The sequence below is a fragment of the Seriola lalandi genome, unplaced genomic scaffold (genome assembly GCF_002814215.2).
Source record: "Seriola lalandi dorsalis isolate HSWRI2012SDOR001 ecotype SW California unplaced genomic scaffold, Sedor1 jcf7180002054584, whole genome shotgun sequence".
In the NCBI taxonomy this organism is placed as follows: Eukaryota; Metazoa; Chordata; class Actinopteri; order Carangiformes; family Carangidae; genus Seriola; species Seriola lalandi.
In genome coordinates this window covers 1255793-1277174 of record NW_019525137.1, presented here as the reverse complement: position 1 = coordinate 1277174, position 21382 = coordinate 1255793, and the positions used below count along the sequence as shown (strand labels likewise).

The 21382-nt window shown below is 40.9% G+C and overlaps 1 protein-coding gene and 1 long non-coding RNA gene across 2 annotated transcripts in view; both read right to left on the bottom strand.

Moving 5' to 3' along the window:
- Positions 1 to 5134: 5134 nt before the first annotated feature.
- Positions 5135 to 14361, bottom strand: LOC147818425 (uncharacterized). Its single transcript, XR_015437979.1, has 2 exons — positions 9970 to 14361; positions 5135 to 6678 (listed from the first exon to the last, which is right to left on the bottom strand). It is a non-coding gene; the product is annotated as an uncharacterized LOC147818425 (long non-coding RNA).
- Positions 14362 to 17207: 2846 nt separating this feature from the next.
- Positions 17208 to 21382, bottom strand: part of LOC111664247 (protein bicaudal D homolog 1-like) — a 43222-nt gene continuing 39047 nt past the window's right edge. Inside the window, exons 10-11 of the mRNA XM_087177247.1 lie at positions 20114 to 20265; positions 17208 to 19689 (exon numbers count right to left, since the gene is read on the bottom strand). Coding sequence (XP_087033373.1) covers positions 18642 to 19689; positions 20114 to 20265 — 1200 coding nt within the window. The 3' untranslated portion in view covers positions 17208 to 18641. The remainder of the gene's footprint in view (positions 19690 to 20113; positions 20266 to 21382) is intronic.

Here is a 21382-nt window from a genome sequence, read left to right as displayed (position 1 = left end):
TAACAGTAACTGACATTAGATTTTAAAAATATGTCAAAAAAGACACTTTCTTGCAGAAATCCATACCTTCAGCTGTAACACAGCCAAAATGATCAGCAAATCAAAAAAGAAAAGTGAAGAAAATGTCCAAAAAAGGACAGAGGGACCCCTGAGGGTTAATAAATCCCATGAACCGCTATTTAAATTTCCACTATTATGTTTTTTAAGAAATTTTATGCCATACTATACTGTGATGTTTTTTGACATTTTCACACCATACAGTATGATGATGTTTTTTTTTTTTTTAATTTCATGCCATAGTGGACTATGACATTTTTTGACAATTTTATGCCTTACTATACTATTAAGTTTTTTTGACATTTTTATGCAATACTATACTATGAGTTTTTTTTTACATTTTGACATCATTCTATCAAATGAATTTTTTGGGCATTTTTATGATTCACTATATCATGACGTTTTATGCCATACTATACTAAAACTTTTTTTTGACATTTTTATACCTTAGTATATTATGACGTTTTTTAGAATTTTTATGCCTTATTATAGTATGATGTTTTTTGAAATTTTATGCCATACTATACTATGAGGTTTTTTTTACATTTTCACACAATACAGTATGATGACATTTTTTGACATTTCTATGCCTTATTATACTATGACCTTTTTTGAAATTTTATGCCATACTATACTATGATTTTTTTTACATTTTAACGCCATATTATACAGTGAAGTTTTTTGGCATTTTAATTCCTTAATATACTATGACATTTTATTTCTTAATATACCATTCTTCTGATATTTTTTTGCCTTGCTATGCTATGGCGTTTTATACCTGACCATACTATGATGTTATTTGACATTTTTATATCTTAGTATGATATGACGTTTCTTTACATTTTCATGCCAGACTATATGATGAGGTTTTTTTTGGCATTTTTATGCCTTACTATACTATGACGTTTTTTTACATTTTCACGCAATAGCACACAATGAAGTTTTTTGGCATTTTTATGCCTTACTATACTGTGACGTTTTATGCCATACTATACTATGACCTTTTTTGCCATTTTTATGCTCTACTATAATATGACTTTTTTTGGCATTTTTTTGCCTTACTATACTATGACGTTTTTTGCCATTTTTATGCCTTATTATACTATGATGTTTTTTGACATTTTTATGCTCTACTATAATATGACTTTTTTTGTCATTTTTATTCCTTAGTATACTATGACGTTTTTTGAAATTTTATGCCATACTATACTATGACGTTTTTGCCATTTTTATGCTCTACTAGAATATGACTTTTTTTGGCATTTTTATGCCTTACTATACTATGACGTTTGTTGCCATTTTTATGCCTTATTATACTATGACCTTTTTTGAAATTTTATGCCATACTATACTATGACGTTTTATGCCTTACAATACTATGACGTTTTATGATATTTCACGGAGTAGTGTACTGATATTTTATATACCTTGCATTACAATGAGTTAGTGATCCAGCAGCATGGTGGTATGATGGTTAGGACTATAGCCTCACACTGAGAAGGGCAAGGGTTCAAACCCTGTTTTTAGGCTTTTATATGCTGTGACATTTTTGCGCCATCCTAAACTATGATGTTTTTTGACATTTATATGTCTTACTATACAATTATGTTTTCATGACATTTTATGCCTAATGGACAATCTTTTGTGATATATCATGGATTAGTATGCTAACATATCCTTAATATCATGCTATACCATGAGCTTGTGATGCAGAGGTATTGTTGTACAATGGTCAGGACTGCTGCCTCACACTGGCAAGGTCATGGGTTCAATCCCTGGTTTGGGGCTTTACTCTCCTATGATACTTTTTGATATATTTTTTGCCTTACTATACTATGATGTTTTTTGCCATTTTTATACCTTATGATACTGTGATGTTTTTTGGCGTTTAATGCCTTACCATACTATGACGTTTTTTGACATTTTCACGCAATAGTACACAATGACGTTTTTTAGCATTTTTATGCCTTACTATACTGTGACGTTTTATGCCATACTATACTATGATGTTTTTTCCCATTTTTATGACTTAATATACTATGACATTTTTTGAAATTTTATGCCATACTATACTATGACGTTTTTTGGCTTGTTTTTGCCTTACTATACTATGACGTTTTGTGCCTGACTATACTATGAAGTTTTTTTGTCATTTTTATGCCTTATTATACTATGACGTTTTTTGAAATTTTATGCCATACTATACTACGACGTTTTTTGCCATTTTTATGCTCTACTAGAATATGTATTTTTTTGGCATTTGTTTGCCTTACTATACTGTGATGTTTTGTGCCTGACTGTACTATGACGTCTTTTGAAATTTTATGCCATACTATATACTATGACGTTTTTTGACATTTTTATGCTCTACTAGAATATGCTGCTCATCCCTGACCTTCCTGCCTCGTCTGTGCCCCGGTAAACACCTCAGCCTTCTGTCCCTGACCACGAGTTCTGCGTGTGCACTTCCTTGTCCCCATCTGCCTGTCCCTGTGGCTTTTTGGCGCTCTCCAGCTCCGACGTCGCAACGTGGGTGCTTCCCTGCTCGTTTCCCGATCCTTCATCTGACTCCGATTACCCGCCTGCCTGCTCCTTCTTGGTCCGTCTGCCCCACTGACTGCTCACCTGGTTCTGATCCTCCTGCTCCCTCGACGACATCTCCAGCCTGTTCCCTAATGCTCGGCACCGCCAGCCCCAGCCTTCGTGTCCACAAACTTCCCCCTGTGTGTGAGCTCAGTCACCTCGCTCCACTCACCTGACCCACGGCTCTCCAGCCCTGGAGCCCTTCCTCTATCCCCAATACCCACCTGTGTGCAATATCTCTGCTGGTTCTTTAATAAAGGTCATTATCGTAATTGTGGTGTGTGGTGCTGCAATTGGGTCCTACCAACAATTGTTACCAGTCTTTAAGACCGGGGGGTTGGATGGTCCAAAGGCACTTGAGAAATCAAAGAATGTAATCCTCATGTAACCACCTGGCTCATCCAAGTAAGAATGGTGCTTGTTGGAGCATTTAAAGTGATGTCTAAAAATTACAGCTAACAAAAAGACTGCAAGTCCTTGTCAGCAAGAAATGCTGTACTTGCCAAAGAAACTGGGCTAGTCCACTGCCCTGAACAGGAAACACCGGACCAGGCGCTAAGAACCAGTTCAAGCTGAGTTGGCCTGTGGAGGTAAAGCTGTTTCTTTAACCTAAATCCAACAGCTCATTTGTTGTTATGTATGTCTGACCAGCTGCACAGGAATTCCTGTAAGCCCATTATTCAATCTAACTCTCTTCCTATGCCTATTTTAAGTATGTATGTATATTAAGTATGGACCATACAACGTTAGACACAGATCAGAGAGAAGCAACACTCAGGTGGGCTGGTTGAAAGCAGTAGTCTGGGTTTTAGAAACACAAAGATCTAAAGTCAAACTTTCAATACAACCCATAAACCTTACTATGTTTGTAAGGGGTCACTGCTGAAGCCTTAAAAACACACTGTGACAAATACTCAGAGACACTGATGAAATACTGAAGTCATGAGCCTCCCGTTGTAAGCGGTGCTGCCCACGAACGCTTAGTATATCTGATATTATGTGTATATATAAGTGGAGGTGAGCTGAGGATGTAAAACAACTGGTTCACAGTTTGTCCAGAAAAAAATCTGAAATAAATGATTGCAAATGTTTCCAAGCTTCTGACTCTTAAATACACAGTATAACTTCTGCCTCTAGGGGTCTCTCAATCAAAACAGTAACAAAAGATGGTGTTGTGTGACATCAGCGTATAGTGTATAATAGCATGGGGTCATGGGAGTTGTTGTCTTCACCACCATTACTGTAAGCTCCTCCTGGTTTGGATTCCTTCAGTGTCAGTGTTTCAGGAAATCAAACAGAAACGGTGATTGTAACCGTTAAAAACACTGAATAAAGAAGTTTACCTTTAAAAATCAGAGATTCACTGACGCTCTTCAGTGACACAGGACAGGACGTCTCCAGCAGCTGGGAGCTGAGCTGTCTAACATTTCCTCAGCTTGTTTCTCTGATAACTTCAGATCCAGACGTCCGACGACTAAAATCCTTCATCTGGTTCAAATATAGAGCTGAAAACCACCAAGGTGTAAAAAGTGTATGTGGCTTAAAACTAGATAAAAGTCAATGTTGAGTTTTTGTCAGACAAACACACTGTGACACATGATCATAGAGGATATGATGTCAGTGATGTGAGAATTCATGGAAACATTTGGGATAATGTAAGAACACAACTATACAACATAAAGAATACAGGTCTACTTGTTTTTAGACATTTTCATGTGGAAAAGTTACAGATTAGAACCTTAAAGTAGGAGAATTAAAAAAAAAAAGACACTGGAAACTCCTCTGTCTACATCTGCTGCAATGAGTCACCAATCCTCATACATTTGCGCCTCCTAGTGGTTGAGAGATTAAACCCACCAGTATTCATTATTTTTCTGCCCCACAGCATCATGTTTAGAGGAAAAATATAAACCACAAGGGAATTAAAAACCACTGTCACTAATTTGACGATGCAAATGCAGCATAAAAGAAACAACAGAACATTTCTGGCTCAGGGTGAACTGCAGTGACTGAACTGAATCATGCTATTGCTACAAGATGTGGTCATGTGCCCAGAATATCTCAAAATGTAGCTACCATGAAATATGAATGAGCACTTTAATGCTTCTCAGATAAAGGCCCAGTGTATTTTGTTCAGTATTACATTTCCTCTAACCCTACAGACTCACAGGGACCTCATTGTGGTTATAGACCTGATTCCCTAAGTTCAGGCCTTAACTAATGTCTCTTCTGATCTTCTTCTTCGTAGCAGCTTCGAGCATCCTTGTTCCATTAAGGAGATACAGAGACTTAAAGAGAAACATGTTTTGTTCAGCACCATCCTTCAGCTCCACTCAGGCGTCCTCACCCTTACCAAATATGAGATCTTCTTCACTCCAGATAGAAAAAACCATGGGCTTTTAATTCCTTTTGATTCCCTTGAGAAACCTGTGGATGACATCACAAATGCCACATCTGTTTCTCCACGGATACAACACAACAGAAAAAGCACGTGTCAGTATGTGCAGTTTATTTCACATTTGAAAGGAAAATATTAGGAAACAATCATTTTGCAACAATATTGCTCATTAATGTTGAAGCATCTCTTCTTCACAGAGTCACTTTATATGAAGTACAGAGCAGTGACATCCTGACAGTTCAGCACAGTATTATGAGATCATAGAAATTCAAGCCTCCATCTGCATTCTCAGAGACAAAGTGGGACTAATGCAGTGCTGCAGTGTTTGGTAAAGTCATGAGTTGAGTAAACCGCCTCCTCACATCTGTCCTGTGGAAGAATCCACTCATTATTAGTCTGATCACAGCTTAATAACCCTGATTGGAGCCTGAGGAGTTCAGGACCTGAAGTAAAGTTCACTGAGGTGACTGCTAGTCCTTTTCAAATGATCCACATTATTTTATTCCCCAGACTCCATCTCATGTCCAGTTGAGTCCTGTGTGCTTCAGCGTCCGTCAGTCAATCAGCATCTGTGGATTGACAAGCCTGACTGTTTTCACTCAATCTGAAGCTGAGCTCTGTCAACGAAACAAAGCGGACATGTAGATGACTGATACACTGTCGGCAGCTTTTTGATGCTAACATCACACAACAGGTTTTGGAATGCGTTGCTTCAATTTGTGCTTCTCTCTTTTTTAGTGGTGAAGAGGCAGGTTTTATGTGTCGGAATAAAACATGTAAATCACCTCCTCGTGGTCGTCTGCCTCCTCCACTCAGACTAGTTTCAGGTTACATCCCTGTTTATCCACAGTCATAGAAAATATGAACCATTTGTGTGAAATTTTGTCATAGTTGCTGTGAAGTCTTGAGTAATGGCCAAAAAGTGTTTTATGAGGTCACACTGACCTTGACCTTTGACCTTTGACCACTAAAATCTACCCAGTTGAATTTTTGAGTTTATAGTGAATGTTTGTGCCAAATTTGAAGATGTTCTTTCTGTCGTTACTGGGATAGCATGTCTATGCGAGTGGGAGTGACGCACAAACTACGTATGAATGTGTGGACAAATTAATAGAGTGTAATGTTTTAAAATGCTGTAATCTCAAAGCACTGAAAGCTAAAACATATACACTGGCACATACTTCATGAAATACACGTAGTTGTATGGTGCCACAGAAATACACATTTTGGGACTCCAAACCAAATGTTTACACATGCACACACACACACACACACACACAGAGAGAGAGAGAGAGAGAGAGAGAGAGAGAGAGAGAGACGTACTTGATTAATGTGGTTTTGATGATTCAAAAGACTGAATGAATGAATATATGGATAAATAGGTGCTGGGGTTCTGGCCCTGTCAGTAGGTTCATATGTCACAGTGTCACTTCTCCAAAGCATGTAAGTGTGAGCCAGGCACTCCTCGTGGGATGGTTTATTTACTAGTGGCCAAAGTCCTCTGGAGAAAATGTTTGGGGAGTCACAGAGACAGATGACCATGGAGGTGGGGTGCGGCAAGCCAGACAGGAGGCACTCACGGCAGGGCGTCTGCTGTGCGGACCATGGGACAGTGATCCAAGAGAGTCGACACACTGCTGCTGAGAACAAAAGGTAGAGATCATGGTTGAGTAACGATGTGAAACATAGGCGTCCAGTGGCTTTACATAGACCATAATGCATTGCAGCCACCTGCTGAGTAGCATGGCAGGGTTTGGTGTGCGCATATAACAAAGGAATGCTGCGAGTTTATGGTTAAAAAATGAGAAGAAAAGTAAACTTGATCATGTAAACACATTTCTTTCAGCATATCTGCTTTTTAGAGACAGTAGAGAATGACAGGAAATGACCCAGGCTGGAGTCAAGCCCAGGTCATTACGATGAGGACACAGCCTTGTAAGATACCACCACTAAAACACATATTCCTTTGTAGTTTGTGAACATATACAAGTCTCATTTCCCTCAGTGCTTTTGTCATCGATACTGTTACAGCGGCATGTGTTCCTTTTCCTGTCCTATCCGCCCTGTAGCTCTGCCCAGGCTGTTCCTCATTACTCCATGAGACGCCCCTGGCCTGGGAAGGAAGGGTTTAAAAGCTGTGGTGCCAGCATCAGACAGGACAGAGGCTTCCAGCATGGGGACAGCTGGTCTTGCTGCCTGTCAGCCTGGAGTTTTGTTTTGTGTCTTAATTTAGTGTCCTGGTTGTTTTTCATATTCATGTTAAATAAACCCTTTGTTATTTTAGAGGTGTCTTGTGAGTCTGATTTGGGTCACTGGTGGAGTGTTGTGTGACCCTTAGGATCAGCCAAGGGTTGGGCGTTACAATACACATCCATATGTTTCAGTCATTCATTCAACAAAAAAGTTGCCTCTGAACATAATCCAGCCAGCGATCATGTTTCAGTAGTATATGAATGTAACTCTGCTCAGGGCAGGCAGGGCATGAACCAACCAAACTCACAACGAATCCACTGTGACCCATCCCCACATCATGGTCTGATTTTGACATTCGATGGTACAGTGGTTAGCATTGTCGCCTCACAGCAGCAGTGTTCCTGGGTTTGAATCTGCCAGGCCAGTGGGGTCCTCTCTGAGTTTTCATGTTAGCCCCTTGCCTGCATCCAGTTTCCTCCAACAGTTCAAAGACATGCAGGTTCAACCTGAACAACAACCTGCCATTTTTTTAAACCCTCTGATACAACCCCTAAGATTGTCTCCTGAAATAGCGCACCTTTGGCTGCAGGCGTACTGGACCTTGGTTGTCATGGTTACAATAATAAACACGCCAACTGTATAGAGAGCGGCGTACTTACCCTCGTCACCATGGTTACTACAATAATGGTCATGGCTTGGTTAGGGTTAAGCACTAGAACTACCTGGTTAGGGTTAGGCACTAGAACTACCTGGTTAGGTCTAGGCACTAGAACTACCTGGTTAGGTCTAGGCACTAGAACTACCTGGTTAGGTCTAGGCACTAGAACTACCTGGTTAGGGTTAGGCACTAGAACTACCTGGTTAGGTCTAGGCACTAGAACTACCTGGTTAGGTTTAGGTTCTAGAACGTCTTGGTTAGGTCTAGGCACTAGAACTACCTGGTTAGGTTTAGGTTCTAGAACGTCTTGGTTAGGTTTAGGCACTAGAACTACCTGGTTAGGTTTAGGTTCTAGAACTACCTGGTTAGGTCTAGGCACTAAAACTACCTGGTTAGGTTTAGGCATTAGAACTACTTGACTACTTGGTTAGGTTCAAGATCATGATTTAGGTTAAAATAAGTACTTCCTCAACTTTAGATGATCTTTGTTGTCACGGTTACAATAACAACGTTGAATGTTCATGGTTAATATAAACACCATAAACTGCTACTTCCACATGGGAATCGAACACTGCTCTCCTGTGTCATATTCATCTATCCACCACAACCTGACGTGGACTTTGTCTCTCTTTATATTACGTCACCACACTTTTCCCTTTGCTCTTGTAGTTATTACTTCGACCACTAGATGCCGCCTAGCAACAACACATAACTATGGGATATAATAACCTGCTGCACAGATGACCTATGGGCTCATTTTTTACAGGAGGACAGTCTTTTCAGTCCTGTGAGAGAGCGACAACCTGTGCTGGGTGTAACCCGACTCTCGCCCATTGTCAGCTGGGATTGGCTCCAGCCCCCCACAACCCTCAAAGGATAAGCAGTATCCCATGTGGGGCTAAGATGTGACTCACTTATTCCCCACATTTGCCTAAACATTAGCCCACATGATGTCAGTAGACACTGAGGATGACTGCAAACAGAAAACAGGTAAAGGTGTGGAATTATATTTGGGCACAATGGTGTTTGCACTAATTGCTAGTGTCAGCATGGTAACATGCTCATGCTCACAGAGACAATACTAAGATGTTGATGGAAGCAGGTATAATGTTCACCATCTTAGTTTAGGTATTGGACAAATTGAAATTATCTGACCTGATGATGGCCCAAGATGAAAAGTCAGAGGATTCCCAAAGTGATTTCAGTTCATCATGAGTAGAACATGAAAGTCTGTGATTAAGAATGATCCTCTGGGGACCATGAATGTCTGTTTACATTCAGATTTCATGGCAATCAATCCAATAGTTCAAATTTTTCAGTCTGGACCAAAGTGGTGGCTGACTCACGAACAGAATGACATGGTTCACTATAACCATACTGCTAGCATAACTAAAAAAATCCAAGAACAATAGAGTACTCGCCAACCTGGCTACAGATGGCACATCAGTTACTAAGCCTAAACTGTTGTCTAACATTCTCATAATATTCTTTAACATCATTCCTTTATCTTTTCATTAGAAAAGGAAGTGCTCCAGGATATCTGGGATTTAGACTTACATTTTAAAGGAGCACTCAACTGGTCCTTTGATTCACAGACAATATTTTGGGTCAAAGCATTCTATAATCTGAGAAAAACTAGAATCACCTCCTCAGGGTTGTCTGACTCCGCCACTCAGACTAATTTCAGGTTACATCCTTGTTTATCCAGAGTCCTAGAAAATATTATAAATATGGGAAATTTTGCCATAATTGCTCTGAGAAGTGTTGAGTAAGGGCTGAATATGAGAATGGGACGGGCATGTGAACAACTTGAAAACCGGCTCTGGCTGTCACCGACACAGAGGACATAAAAATCAGACAATTAGTGATATAAGTGGGGTGATTTAGGGAGGGCAGTTAAAAACCTGTCTCTAGAGTCTGCTGGTCGCTGTGTGTGTGTGTGTGTGTGTGTATGTGTGTGTGTGTGTGTGTGTGTGTTTGTGTTTGTGTGTGCGTGCGTGCATGCGTGCGTGCATGTGTGTGTGTGTGTGTGTGTGTGTGTGTGTGTGTGTGTGTGTGGTGACTGTGATGTAGGTGTTACCTGCCAACAGAGCTGAGGAGACCCAAACCCTCAGCTGTGGGGGGGGTATGAGGAACGCCACTGTGGCAGAAGACTACTGACAATCTGCAAAAAACTGACACTGTTAGATGAACACAAAACACAGACACACAATGTAAACACTTCAGATGATGAAGGCTTGTCGAAAGGAAGAAAAGGAAGGGCTCAACACTTACCCACACATCAGTAAGACTAAGCTTAGTTTGGATTTAGTGTTAAGAGTGAGATGAGACGTTGTGTTGAAGGGCTGTATGATCTAAATATACTGTAAAGTTGAACTTATGACTGTTAGGGGAATTATGAAAATGAATATTCCCCGTGTGGAAGAATGTAAGAGAGTGATCATCGATCACCCAATGACAAAATACGACACACAAAGTATTAATTCTTAGATATTTACAGTATAGGCTATATTAACATAACACTGTACAGTTAAAGCTTTAAAATACTTGGTATTTACACGTGCATATAAAGTGGTCAGAAAGCAAACAGGCATTGGACACATTCAGTGGTATGACATTTAACAGTCTGGATGTCTGGACAGGGCATTAGCTCAGAGGTGCTGCTTACAGGAAGCATGACCAGCACAGGTTTGAGTTTTGGAGTTTTAGCTAGACAGACATTTCTTAGAAATTAGTTCATTTGAATTTTAAATGCAGGGGCTGGAGCCACAGAGTCACTTTCTCTGACTAATCAAGCTCCATTAATGTCATCATGGGTGCATTTAACAATAAGAAGACCAAACATGGCAGCCGGTTAACTCCAATAAAGGCTCAACTAGATCTCATCCTCAAACTGTAACAGTTTAAAGTTGGTGTTTCTCAAACTGCAGTGGTAATGGTGATCCTGTTTCCACACTCCTGCCAGTAATGGTGAGGAATAATAGTAATGAGCTACAGTGTGTTATAGAGAGAAGAAGACCTGATATCACCTCAGGACTCAGTACTGCTCCACCAGCTTCTGTAACTCTCAGACTGAAGGTTTCTTTCCTCTGGTTTTCTGAAAAGGGAACGACTATAGTCATCATAACTGTTGGTTTCTCCTTTATCCATGATGTCATCTCTCAAACATTTACTCTGTTATCGCTGCTGTCTAAAAGACCTCCACATCATTCAGCCCTTCCTTTACTTCTGTTCTTACAGATTAGTCACATTAGCCAGTCAACTAGCCTCAGGTCAGTCTGCAAAGGTCTTGGGTTTGCAGGGAGTTGTGTTTGTTAAATCAGCAATGATTTTAAAAATGTATAATCTTTGTCTAGACACCGTTAGATACAATCTTCACTGCTGAGCAACATTACAGGATGTTATAGGACTTGGTTGTTAGTAATTTCTTATGTGGTTCTAAGGTTTTCTTACATCTTCACTATGAGGTACATTCTTACTTTGGCTCTCTGTACTGTTACAGTATCACTAAAAGCCTCCTGAAGAGAAGAACATTTTTTGAGTTAACTAATCTTTCTTTTTATTTTATATACAATACTCATGGTCACAAATCCACCTACAACTGTCTCAACTAAGACGTATTTTCACTCCACTGATGCGTGTTTATGCGATTTGGCAATATATGACACGTTTTGAGCAATAACAGGTTTTTTCTTCCATCGAGAGACCAACTTTGACAGAGCACAGACACATAGGGAACCAGATGTGTTCACCGTACCTTGTGTAGCTGTTACAGTCTTAATATGCAAAGGTTTCTTGGTTATCTAGTTAGTATAGCTGCCTTTTAAGAATTCTAGTCTAGAACATATTTGACTGTCATGGTCACAAACTGAAGAGGAATTGTTATATATTTTTTTTGTCATAGTTTTTCACCTGCTCTCCAACTGGAAAAACTGACTGTTCTTTGGTTCTGTACGGAAGCCACACTCGCAAATATTTTTTCATCCCAGTATCTCAGTATCATAACGAAGCTCGTTATCCCAAGATAATGAGATATTATCAGGAGAAAACGTTTTATTTCTATCTCAAGATAATGAGATAATTATCCTGTTATCTTGAGATAGGAAACACATATTTTACCACAAGTTTTCCCATTGGAAAGATTCCAATGATTTTGCAATTGAATCCTATGTTTTTGACCATAAGGATGCCAAATTTTCTATTCCTAATGTTACTTAAATTTTATTTTAAATAATCAAAATTCTTTTTATCCTGACAAGGTTTTTTTGGCCTGTCCCTCTGTATGATTGTTCTAATTCAGCAGGACTTTTAATTTGTAAAATGTAGGTAAACAGTTAAAATTTTCACAAGTTTCATGTTTTACAATGTACTAAATTTCACCATCTACATTGTTAAAATGTTTGATTTGACACCCAGATCATTCATATTGGAAAAAATGACATTTCCTTGCCAGAAATGTCAGCCATCTTGGAAACGGTGGCCATCTTGAATGGCTATGACTGTGTTTTATCAAAAGAGTAATACTCAAGGAGGATTTGTGCCAAGTTTACTATACTCTTATCCACATTTGAAAAACTTCTCCTGAAATATTCCATTATCTGCTGCACTATGAGGATTGTTGCTAAGGACAACTGTTACTCATGACTTGTGACTTGTATGAGGTTCAGTCGAAAATGTTTTCTCCTGATAATATCTCTTTATCTTGAGATAACAAAGAATCAATTTCTCCTGATAATATTTTGGAATAATAAGCTTTATTTTCTTGATATAACAGGATAAAAAAGTATTTGCGAGTATGGCCTTTCTCAGCTTGCGTAGTTCTGACCCCTCTCTGAGATGATTTCTCACCGAACAGCGATTCTGTGTCGCTTTATGAAATGTCTGTATGGCAAAACTCATTTCATTTGGCTGTAATGAAGTCAGCATTTTCAAGAACACCTGATGAGTGTGCGCATGATGACACCTAATACTGTCACCAGTACAGTATTCTAGGGAAAATACCTCAGTATAATGTTTCTCTCTAACCCTACGTCACATTTATTTAAAACCATGGAGAATGTTTAACTGTATCATTCAATCCAGAGATATTAGGACACCAATCAAACTGCAGCCAATCAACTTCAACACATGTCTGTTGCATGAACTCTTTTCCTTTAGGACCACAGAGATCACTCTAAAACAGCATATGAATGACACTGGTTTCCCAGTCATGGGGCAGAAAACAACATTTGACAGACTTCATGTTGTCTCTCACTGGTTAAATTTAAAAGTTTTGCAGAGGTTTGTAGGTCTGACAGGAGGGACGTGTGTGTCAGTGAGTGAGTGTGTAAAGTGTGCATCTGTTTAGACAGAGGGAGGGGGGTGTCACAGAGAGGAGATCACACTGGGTTCCTTCTTTTACCTCAGCCAACATACAGATTACATCCACACCAGATCCTAATGTTCCTTCGTTTTGAGTCCTCTTTTCTCAACTCTGCATCCAATAAACATAAATATGTTGGATGTCCAATCGAGCTGTGAATGAAGAAATATTATATAATAGATAAATATTAGTCTGTCTGAGTAATCCTGCAGCACAGCTGACAATCACACTAAGATATGAACCAAAAGAATGTGCACTTGACTGAAAAATATCTCAAACTAGCATCAGGTAACTTCAGGTAGCCCCAAACCATTTCCACATGGCTGAGGGTGTGTAATTAGTGATCAATGAGGTACCTTGGTTTGACCCATTTTCTAAAACTGATCAACATTACTGCTGATAGTTGTCAAAATCTCACTGTGGTGTATTTTAATGTTTTTCCTTCTTCCCAGCTGGAATGCTGACATGAAGTTCTGCATCATTATCTCCTGAGCATCTCATAACATATATCATGGGAAGGATTTTAAAAATACAAACTCCCCACAGGACACTCTTAGTGACCTATAAGGTGGGACATTATATTATAGGATGTTTTATGAATGTGAAGTCTCAAAAAAACATGATTTACTTCAACTGAGAAAGGATTCTTACAAATGCACTAATAGGGGGACGACCATTTTATTGAATAGAATAGCTGTAATATACTGTAGCTTCCAGCGACTGCACACTGCAGCACTCCAGCAGGTGAGCAGTAGGTTCAAGGAGGTTATTTTCTCAGCTATATACTGGGTAATAATGTATGAAGTGCAGGGCACACCAACATGATCTGCTGCTAATATTATAGTGTACTGTATTTGGCAGGTGGTTCTAGATCAGGGGCCAGTTTCACAAAGACAGACTCTATTCAGACTCTATTCAGATAGACTGAGTCTAAATTCATCCCTTGCACAAAGCAGTTTATTCTTGATTTTCTTAAGTCTAAGTCTGTCTTATTATTTTTTTTTCAAAATAAACAAAATGGTCGCCCGAGGAACTGCATTTAACTGCTCAGCTCTGTTTTTAGCAGAAAAGGTTTGTCTTTTGGAAGAATTCAACAGTTACAAGAGTGTATAAAGAGTGTAACGACAAAAAAAACATTTTGGAAAAAAAATGGCTGCTGTCTCTCGAAACTATTTCCCATCTCGTTTCTCTCTCCATAACAATGTTAGCAAACCACAAATTATACGCCATGTTTTTCTTTTTTTTTTTCTTTCTTGGTCAGCGCAGGTGTCACTGATTGTTACCGTGGTAACATTGGTATTTGGCCTGAGTTAGCCTGTGAGTTAGGTGTCTAATGTTTTGGCTTAAAATGAGTGAGTCTTACTTGCATTAGACTAATCTATGAGCAAAATGAAGACTGGACCAACACTACAGGCCAGTGTGAAATATCTTTGTGAAAGCGGCCCCTGATCTAGCAAGTTAGTTTTCACACTGTAAAATAAGTGAAAACCAGTAGCTGAGAGGAAGGCAAAACAATCCAACATCAAAAATCAATCAGCACTCTGTAGAAAACGCCCATCAGTGAAGTATGTGATTCGTATTAAACTGTGTAAACAACTGAAACACCAGTTTGGTCCTCTAATGGAAGTAATGTACATTTCCTCCTGACAGTATGATTTGAATGACTCATGGAGGTCAGGCTTCAGAGAATGGATCAGCTCTGGTGCTGACTGCAGTGCAGTACAGATCAGGGAGGGATGTACTGTGAATGAACATTCAGTCGCACACTGAGTGTGTCGAAAACATTTTATGCTGATACATCTTTCAAAAGAAAATGTCAGTCGAGCAGGAGCTTCACTGCAATTTGCAACTTTAAAAATCAGATTACAGACACAGAGCTTTAATGGTTTAGGTAGAAAAAAAATGAAGGCAAGATATTGTCCAATCATGGCAAAGACAACTGCCTGTCAAATGTGATTTTGCCCCATGTTGCATATTGAAAAACTTGTGTGTTGTAGGCATGAAGGTGCATCCATTTACAGTATTAGACAGGGGTAAATATTCAGCAGTGATAGGTTGAAAGAAAGAAGAAGAGTGGTGTTTAAAGGTTCCAACAATGGAGGAGATAAAGAAGGAAAGTTGAAGAGGATGTGGGCTGCACCCAGCACCCAGCACCCAGACAAAAAAAGATCTACTGACAGTTACAAGTATTGTCTCACAGCTGAGTCATTATCCAACCCACAGAAAGTGATTCAAGATAAAAAACAAATACACAAAACGACAGCACTTTAGCCTGAGGCGCATATGTGGAAATGAAAAATAAAGGAAGCACATTACAAGGTTTTGTGTCCAGACAAAAGACAATCAGCCAGAGCAGGTATTAGTTATTAGGCTACACTGTGTTGGTTCTGTATAACAGGTTCTGTAAGGCACACACAGACACAGGGAATACGGTATCATGTGTGCTGGACTGGTGGGACCTCAGATATGATGTTAGTCAACAGTTAAAGTACATCAATACATTTTAAGAAATAAGTTTCAGCTCAAAAGAGAAGATCAACATCAATGAATGAGTGAATCGAGTACAGAGGTAAGGATGTACTGGTGTCTAGGAGCTAACCACATGCTGGCGGGGGGGGGTTCTCATTATGGAGATGCTGCCTGGATATGGGGTCTGACGAAACAGGTTCAGACCTTCATTACGAGCAGCAGAGCAGGAACAGCTGTTCATGTCAAAAAGTTAAAGATGTCAGAAGTCTCTGACAGCTACAATATCCACCATTCATCAGGAAGACTTAAGGGAAGTGTGAACAAACTAGTGGAAAGATGGTTTCAACTGCTCAAAATCTGAAATGAACTTAAATTCAGTCAAAAGGACCTATTTCATTTATCTGGCTTCACTTTTAATAAGCTGCTACAAAAGTGCAAACCAATAAAAAATTTGGCTAATTCAGGCTTTTTATATGGTGTCATCTTGTGTATTGTGATCGTGACCAACTGCTACAGTTTTCTAGTTCTTTCCACACATCTGAGACTTATCTCTGTACTGGACACACTGTACATGAAACTGATATCAGTCTTCTCCTGTGACTATACGTAAGATGTAAAACCTCTTAAATCTGAAGACTGTTCTTTTAAAGGTCCCATATAGTCTAAAGGTAGATGTCCATGTGTTGTTTGATTATAGATCAGGTCCAGGTTCTGTATTAATACTGTGAAAGTATCAAAGCGCTCAGTCCACAGAGAAATGCTGTTTTCAGAAACTTAAAACTAGCCGTCAAGACTTCTGAAACTTTGTGATGTTGCAACGAAGCAGTCACCGCTCCGAGCCATGCCCCTAAGCCCCGCCTACCATCCACCCTCTTCTGATTGGCTCACCGACCTGTTGTTATTAGAGAGTTATTATCCAGAGAGAAGCCTGAGAGAGGAGATGTAAAACTACACTGAGATGGTTTTTGGTTCTTAAAAACCACTAATATATCTTCTTATGGATCAACACTTATACAAAAAACACAAATAAAAACAATGGAAGTGTGAAATATGGGACCTTTAAAATCGATTTAAACCTAACACTAACCTTAGGTGCCTTCTAACCTGGGAGGTCTGCTCTCCCAGCGAAAAAACAATATCGTGATGCTTGTAGTCATTCTGGTTTGGTTGTTAAGCGATTCCAGGTCGAATGAAGTTTTTCACATTCCCTGAGTTTGGTGCAGTGCCATGAACGAACCTTCACATAACCTGAATACATTCATTCTGTATTGCTGGACAAACCTCTGCAGATGACCTCAGAGGCACAAGAGGGTGCTACATCATTGGTGTGATAGTTCACTGAAGTCAGCCATGAAGGTGTGTCTAAAAAGTCTGTGATCACTTCCTCTTCCTGTAACTGTGTGGATATAAAGATACTAAGTCATGTGGTCATGTGGTTACACTCTCTTATTTCATCTTGTTTTATTAATTTGAAATCTTTCATTTAAAAATGTAATCACCCAAAACTATCGCTGAGATTCATTCCCTCCTTTACTTGTGGCATTTCCAAATAAAACATGAGGAGAAAGCGACTCAGACTACTGAGACACACCTCAACCTGTACAGTGACTAGACTATGGGCTTCAGCTGATCCTACAGTGGTCATATGCCATGTTTGAGTGCTCTCCACTCCACTTCCTCCTTCTCATAGTTTCTTCTCTTCCAGTCTGCACCTCTATCAGATACATTTTTCATATGGAAGGGGAAGGAAATCTGCAGAATCAGAGCATCCAAACGTGAACATGCATAGCTGAGTACATGGCTATAAGAACAAACCACTGGGTGGTGCTAGTGAGAGACAAAAATGCTAATTGCTAAAGGTTGAGTTGTGATGATGGCAACAACCCGAGGCAGGAAATGAAGAATAGTCATTGAGATGCACAGGTTTGTGTTGGAAAGCAGTGCCCACCCTGACAATATATCCAGTGAATACCAGTGACGCGTTCGTCACTCCTTACCCACAGCTACTTCATCATACAAGGTGTGTGTGTGAGTCTCTGTGAGATTATTGTGTGAAATCAAAGTTGAAACCCTAAAGGAGTCAGTATGCTTCAAACTAATTTCTTGTGGGAAACTCAAACACCATCCCCTCACACTCTTAGAATACTGGAGTTTAGGAGGCTGTGTCCAATAAGTTTTGTACCTTTTTGAAAAAACTATCCAACAACCACACTGACTTGATCACACGATTGGCCAAGTGTGTGTAGGTGTAAAAACCTGCAGGCTTTTTTGTACCATTCACTACCATTAACCCCACCTTTGAATGTGGCCGCCCAAATGATACACACTGTTGACTCCAGACACGTTTGGAGGACACTTTGTACCTAGTTCATTTGAACCATACTGAACCCTTAAGTATCCGAGTACAATGCAGTATATGAGACTCACTACTATTAAAAACAGAGTGGATACTACACTGAATATAGAGGACAGTATTTAATGTATCATGGCCCTCATTCAAAGCTATGAAAGTGTCCGCCAAGTGTCCCATCAATGTCTGAATGTCTCTGTCTCTTTTAATCACTTCATGCATGTGTGGTCTCAACCTGAAGAACATAAACACTAAAAATTCCCAATAAAAAGTCTCTTTTTTTAAACGCCCTCCTGTGGACCAATCAGCAGTCTCAGAATAAAAGGAAGGCGCTTGTGCTCCTCATGTCAAATCCCTGAGCAAGTCACTGAACATTCAGAACCCATTGGCCAAGGCTTAGGCACAGGAAAACAGGGACTGGGAAACAGGAAACCACTCTGTCCTCCTCTCTGTGAGCCCCCAATCTCTCAGGTGAAGAAAAGAGAGGCATGATGGGAGTTGCAGTTTCAATAAGGAGCCTGGTGGAAAAGGCTGAAAAAGGCTTATAGCAAAGGATTTACAGTGGGGCGGGTCAGTGCCGGGGCCGGTAAGAACTGTAGTATCTGGGGTACAGGGGTGTGTAGTGGGAGGAGTGGCTGTAGGAGGTGGAGGTGCTAGAGGCGAGGTAGGAGCTAGAGGGCGTAAAAGCGGGAGAGGAGCTGTAATAAGCGGAGGAATAGCTGTGGGAGGAGGAAGGGGAGTAGGACGAGGAGTAAGGGGAGGACGAGGAAGGAGTGTAGAGGACAGAGGAGCGTGTCAGGCTAGAGAGGGGCCGAGTTCGAGGTGAGGGGCTCCACGTAGAGCGCCTGAGCCCCAGATTAGGGGAGCGGTATGGAGAAGAGGGGGCAGATCCTGGCAGGGTGGGCCTGATGGTGGTGGTGGTGGTGGTGGTGGATGGTGGTGGAGTGGTGTGTGTGTCTGAAGTGTAGTGCCTGGACATCCCCAAGCTACGGGGCAGAGTCGGGGAGATATTGACATTGAAACTCTGGGAGTCAACCACAAACGTCCGCACCCCCAGGGTCCACTGGGAATGAGCCAGCCTCAGAGGGGTTGAGGGTGGGGTCCGCGCCGAGGGAGTGGAGGGGGCCTCCAGAGATGGGGGGCTCTCTGGCACTAGAGGGCCAGCCAGTGAAGTGGCCACTGGTGATGACGGACTGCAATGGGATATGTGTGAGGTAGGGGAGGTAAGAGCTGAAGCTAGGGCTGCAGTAGCGGCACTGACCATGGACGGGCTGAGCGGCACAACGGGATCATCAGGAACAATTGATGTAGGACTAGTAAGGCCAGAAACAGGGAGGCTGCCAGGGGCCAAAGCTGAAGTGGAGCCTTGGGCTGGCTTGGAGGCCGAAGCCGAGGACGGGGCACTTACTTTGGGGGTGCTAGTCTTCCCACGGATCAGCCTGCCCCCACGGGTGCGGTGGGTCTGCTCTTGATCAAAAGCCAAATCCTCCAGGCGCTGGGTAAGGGCCAGTTTCTGCTGGATGGCCATCCGGAGGAGGGAGTTCAGAGTCTTCTTCTCATCCTCAGCTGCTGCCAGCTGTCTCTGCATCTCATCCAGCTGGGTCACATACTCGTCACATCTGAGGAGAGCAAGAAACAAAATGAGAGAGGGATGAGGTCAAAGAAATGACTGTGCCCAAGAAACATACCTGAGAAGAGCATCTATCTTCTTATCTAACTCACAACATATAAGTGAATTCTTTAAGACTTGAACGTTTCTTGACTGATGGATTAGATCACTGAGATGTTAAAGAACTGATATGCTCTGTGTTTTCTTGAACGTAACCATAGAAGACGTGATATTTCAATATTAATGCTGCAGTCATTGACATTTTCACCACTTGGGGGCAGAGTAAGTCCAAAACATGATGACAAAAAGCCCAAACACATCATCGCTTTATGAAGTTATTATGGGATTAGAATTCATGGGGAGTCACTTTCTGGACAAAAACTGGAAACTGCTGTGTGGTCTCCTGACAGTATTTCTTGTATCTGGTCTCTGACCTGGTGGCGAACATCGCTCGCAGGGAGGAGAAAGTGGCGGCGTCCTCCTTCAGTGCCTTCAGCTCGTTCCTTAGCTTCATCATGGTGTCAGTCACCATGGACTTCTCTGCCTCATACTTGCTCTTAAGGTTGGCCAGAGCCACCTCTGCCGTCTGCGGGAAAACACACACACACACACGCACGTATCATGAATTGTTTTATGCATTGTCCAAATATGTTGCTATGAAAAACAAAGATCTCACTTCACTTGAATGTGCACCATGTATGCCACACCTAAATAACAACTCTTGAAATGAGTAGTGTTTGTATTGTATACAGGAAATGAGTATAGTTTGCACTGTGTGTAACTCGGAATCGAGTGTAGGTCGTCAGAGTTGTTGGTAGACATTTTCTCAGTGGATAATGTGAGCTCTAGCGTCTGCATTCAATCACTGATACACACATGCCTTAGAAAGAAATCATATAAAACAGGCAATATAAACTAATTGCAATGGGGGAAAGGTTCATGACAGTCAGGTGAGCACTTCAATCAACCTTATTGGTTGATGCACTTTGGGAGAGTGTAAGCCAGTAAACAGTCGGGCTATAAACTGCTGGGCTCATTCCCTAAAGGCGTCGTTAAACCCAGCACAGGTGGCTGTGTTTGGATTTTTCATTTTTAATAAAGCCATTGTCTTTTGAAATGTCTGGTTTAAATATCACAGGAAAAGAAGCAGAGTAGCAACTGATATCAAAGCATCCATCATATCCTTCATTCATCAAGACTTTATCAAGAGATCTTGGTCCCACGACCAAAACATGACAATAACATCAGCTGCAGGTAAAGACAGCCTATATTCATTTCCTCATGGGGCTGACATAATGGATGGATGGGTGGGTGGATGGATGGGTGGATGGATGGATGGATGGATGGATGGATGGATGGATGGGTGGATGGACAGTGTCATGGTTTGTCATGGCAGACACCTTTTGTTAGTTTGTTTGGACTTTTGTCACTTCCTGTTTTATTTTGTAGTTGGTTTCCTTGTGTGTCTCAATGTTTTTACTTCCTGTCTTGGTCCTGTTTCTCTGTGTGGTGATTGTCTGCCCCGCCCTAATGTGTTTCACCTGTGTTCACCCTTGCCTCCCTTGTATCTATATATTCTTTGTGCTCCCCTATGTATGTGTCGGTTCGTCTGTTCATCTCTGGATTGTCCTTGATCTGTTCATCTTTGGTTTTTCCATGATCCGTTCATGTCTGGTTTGTCCTCAGTCTGTTCATGTTGCCAG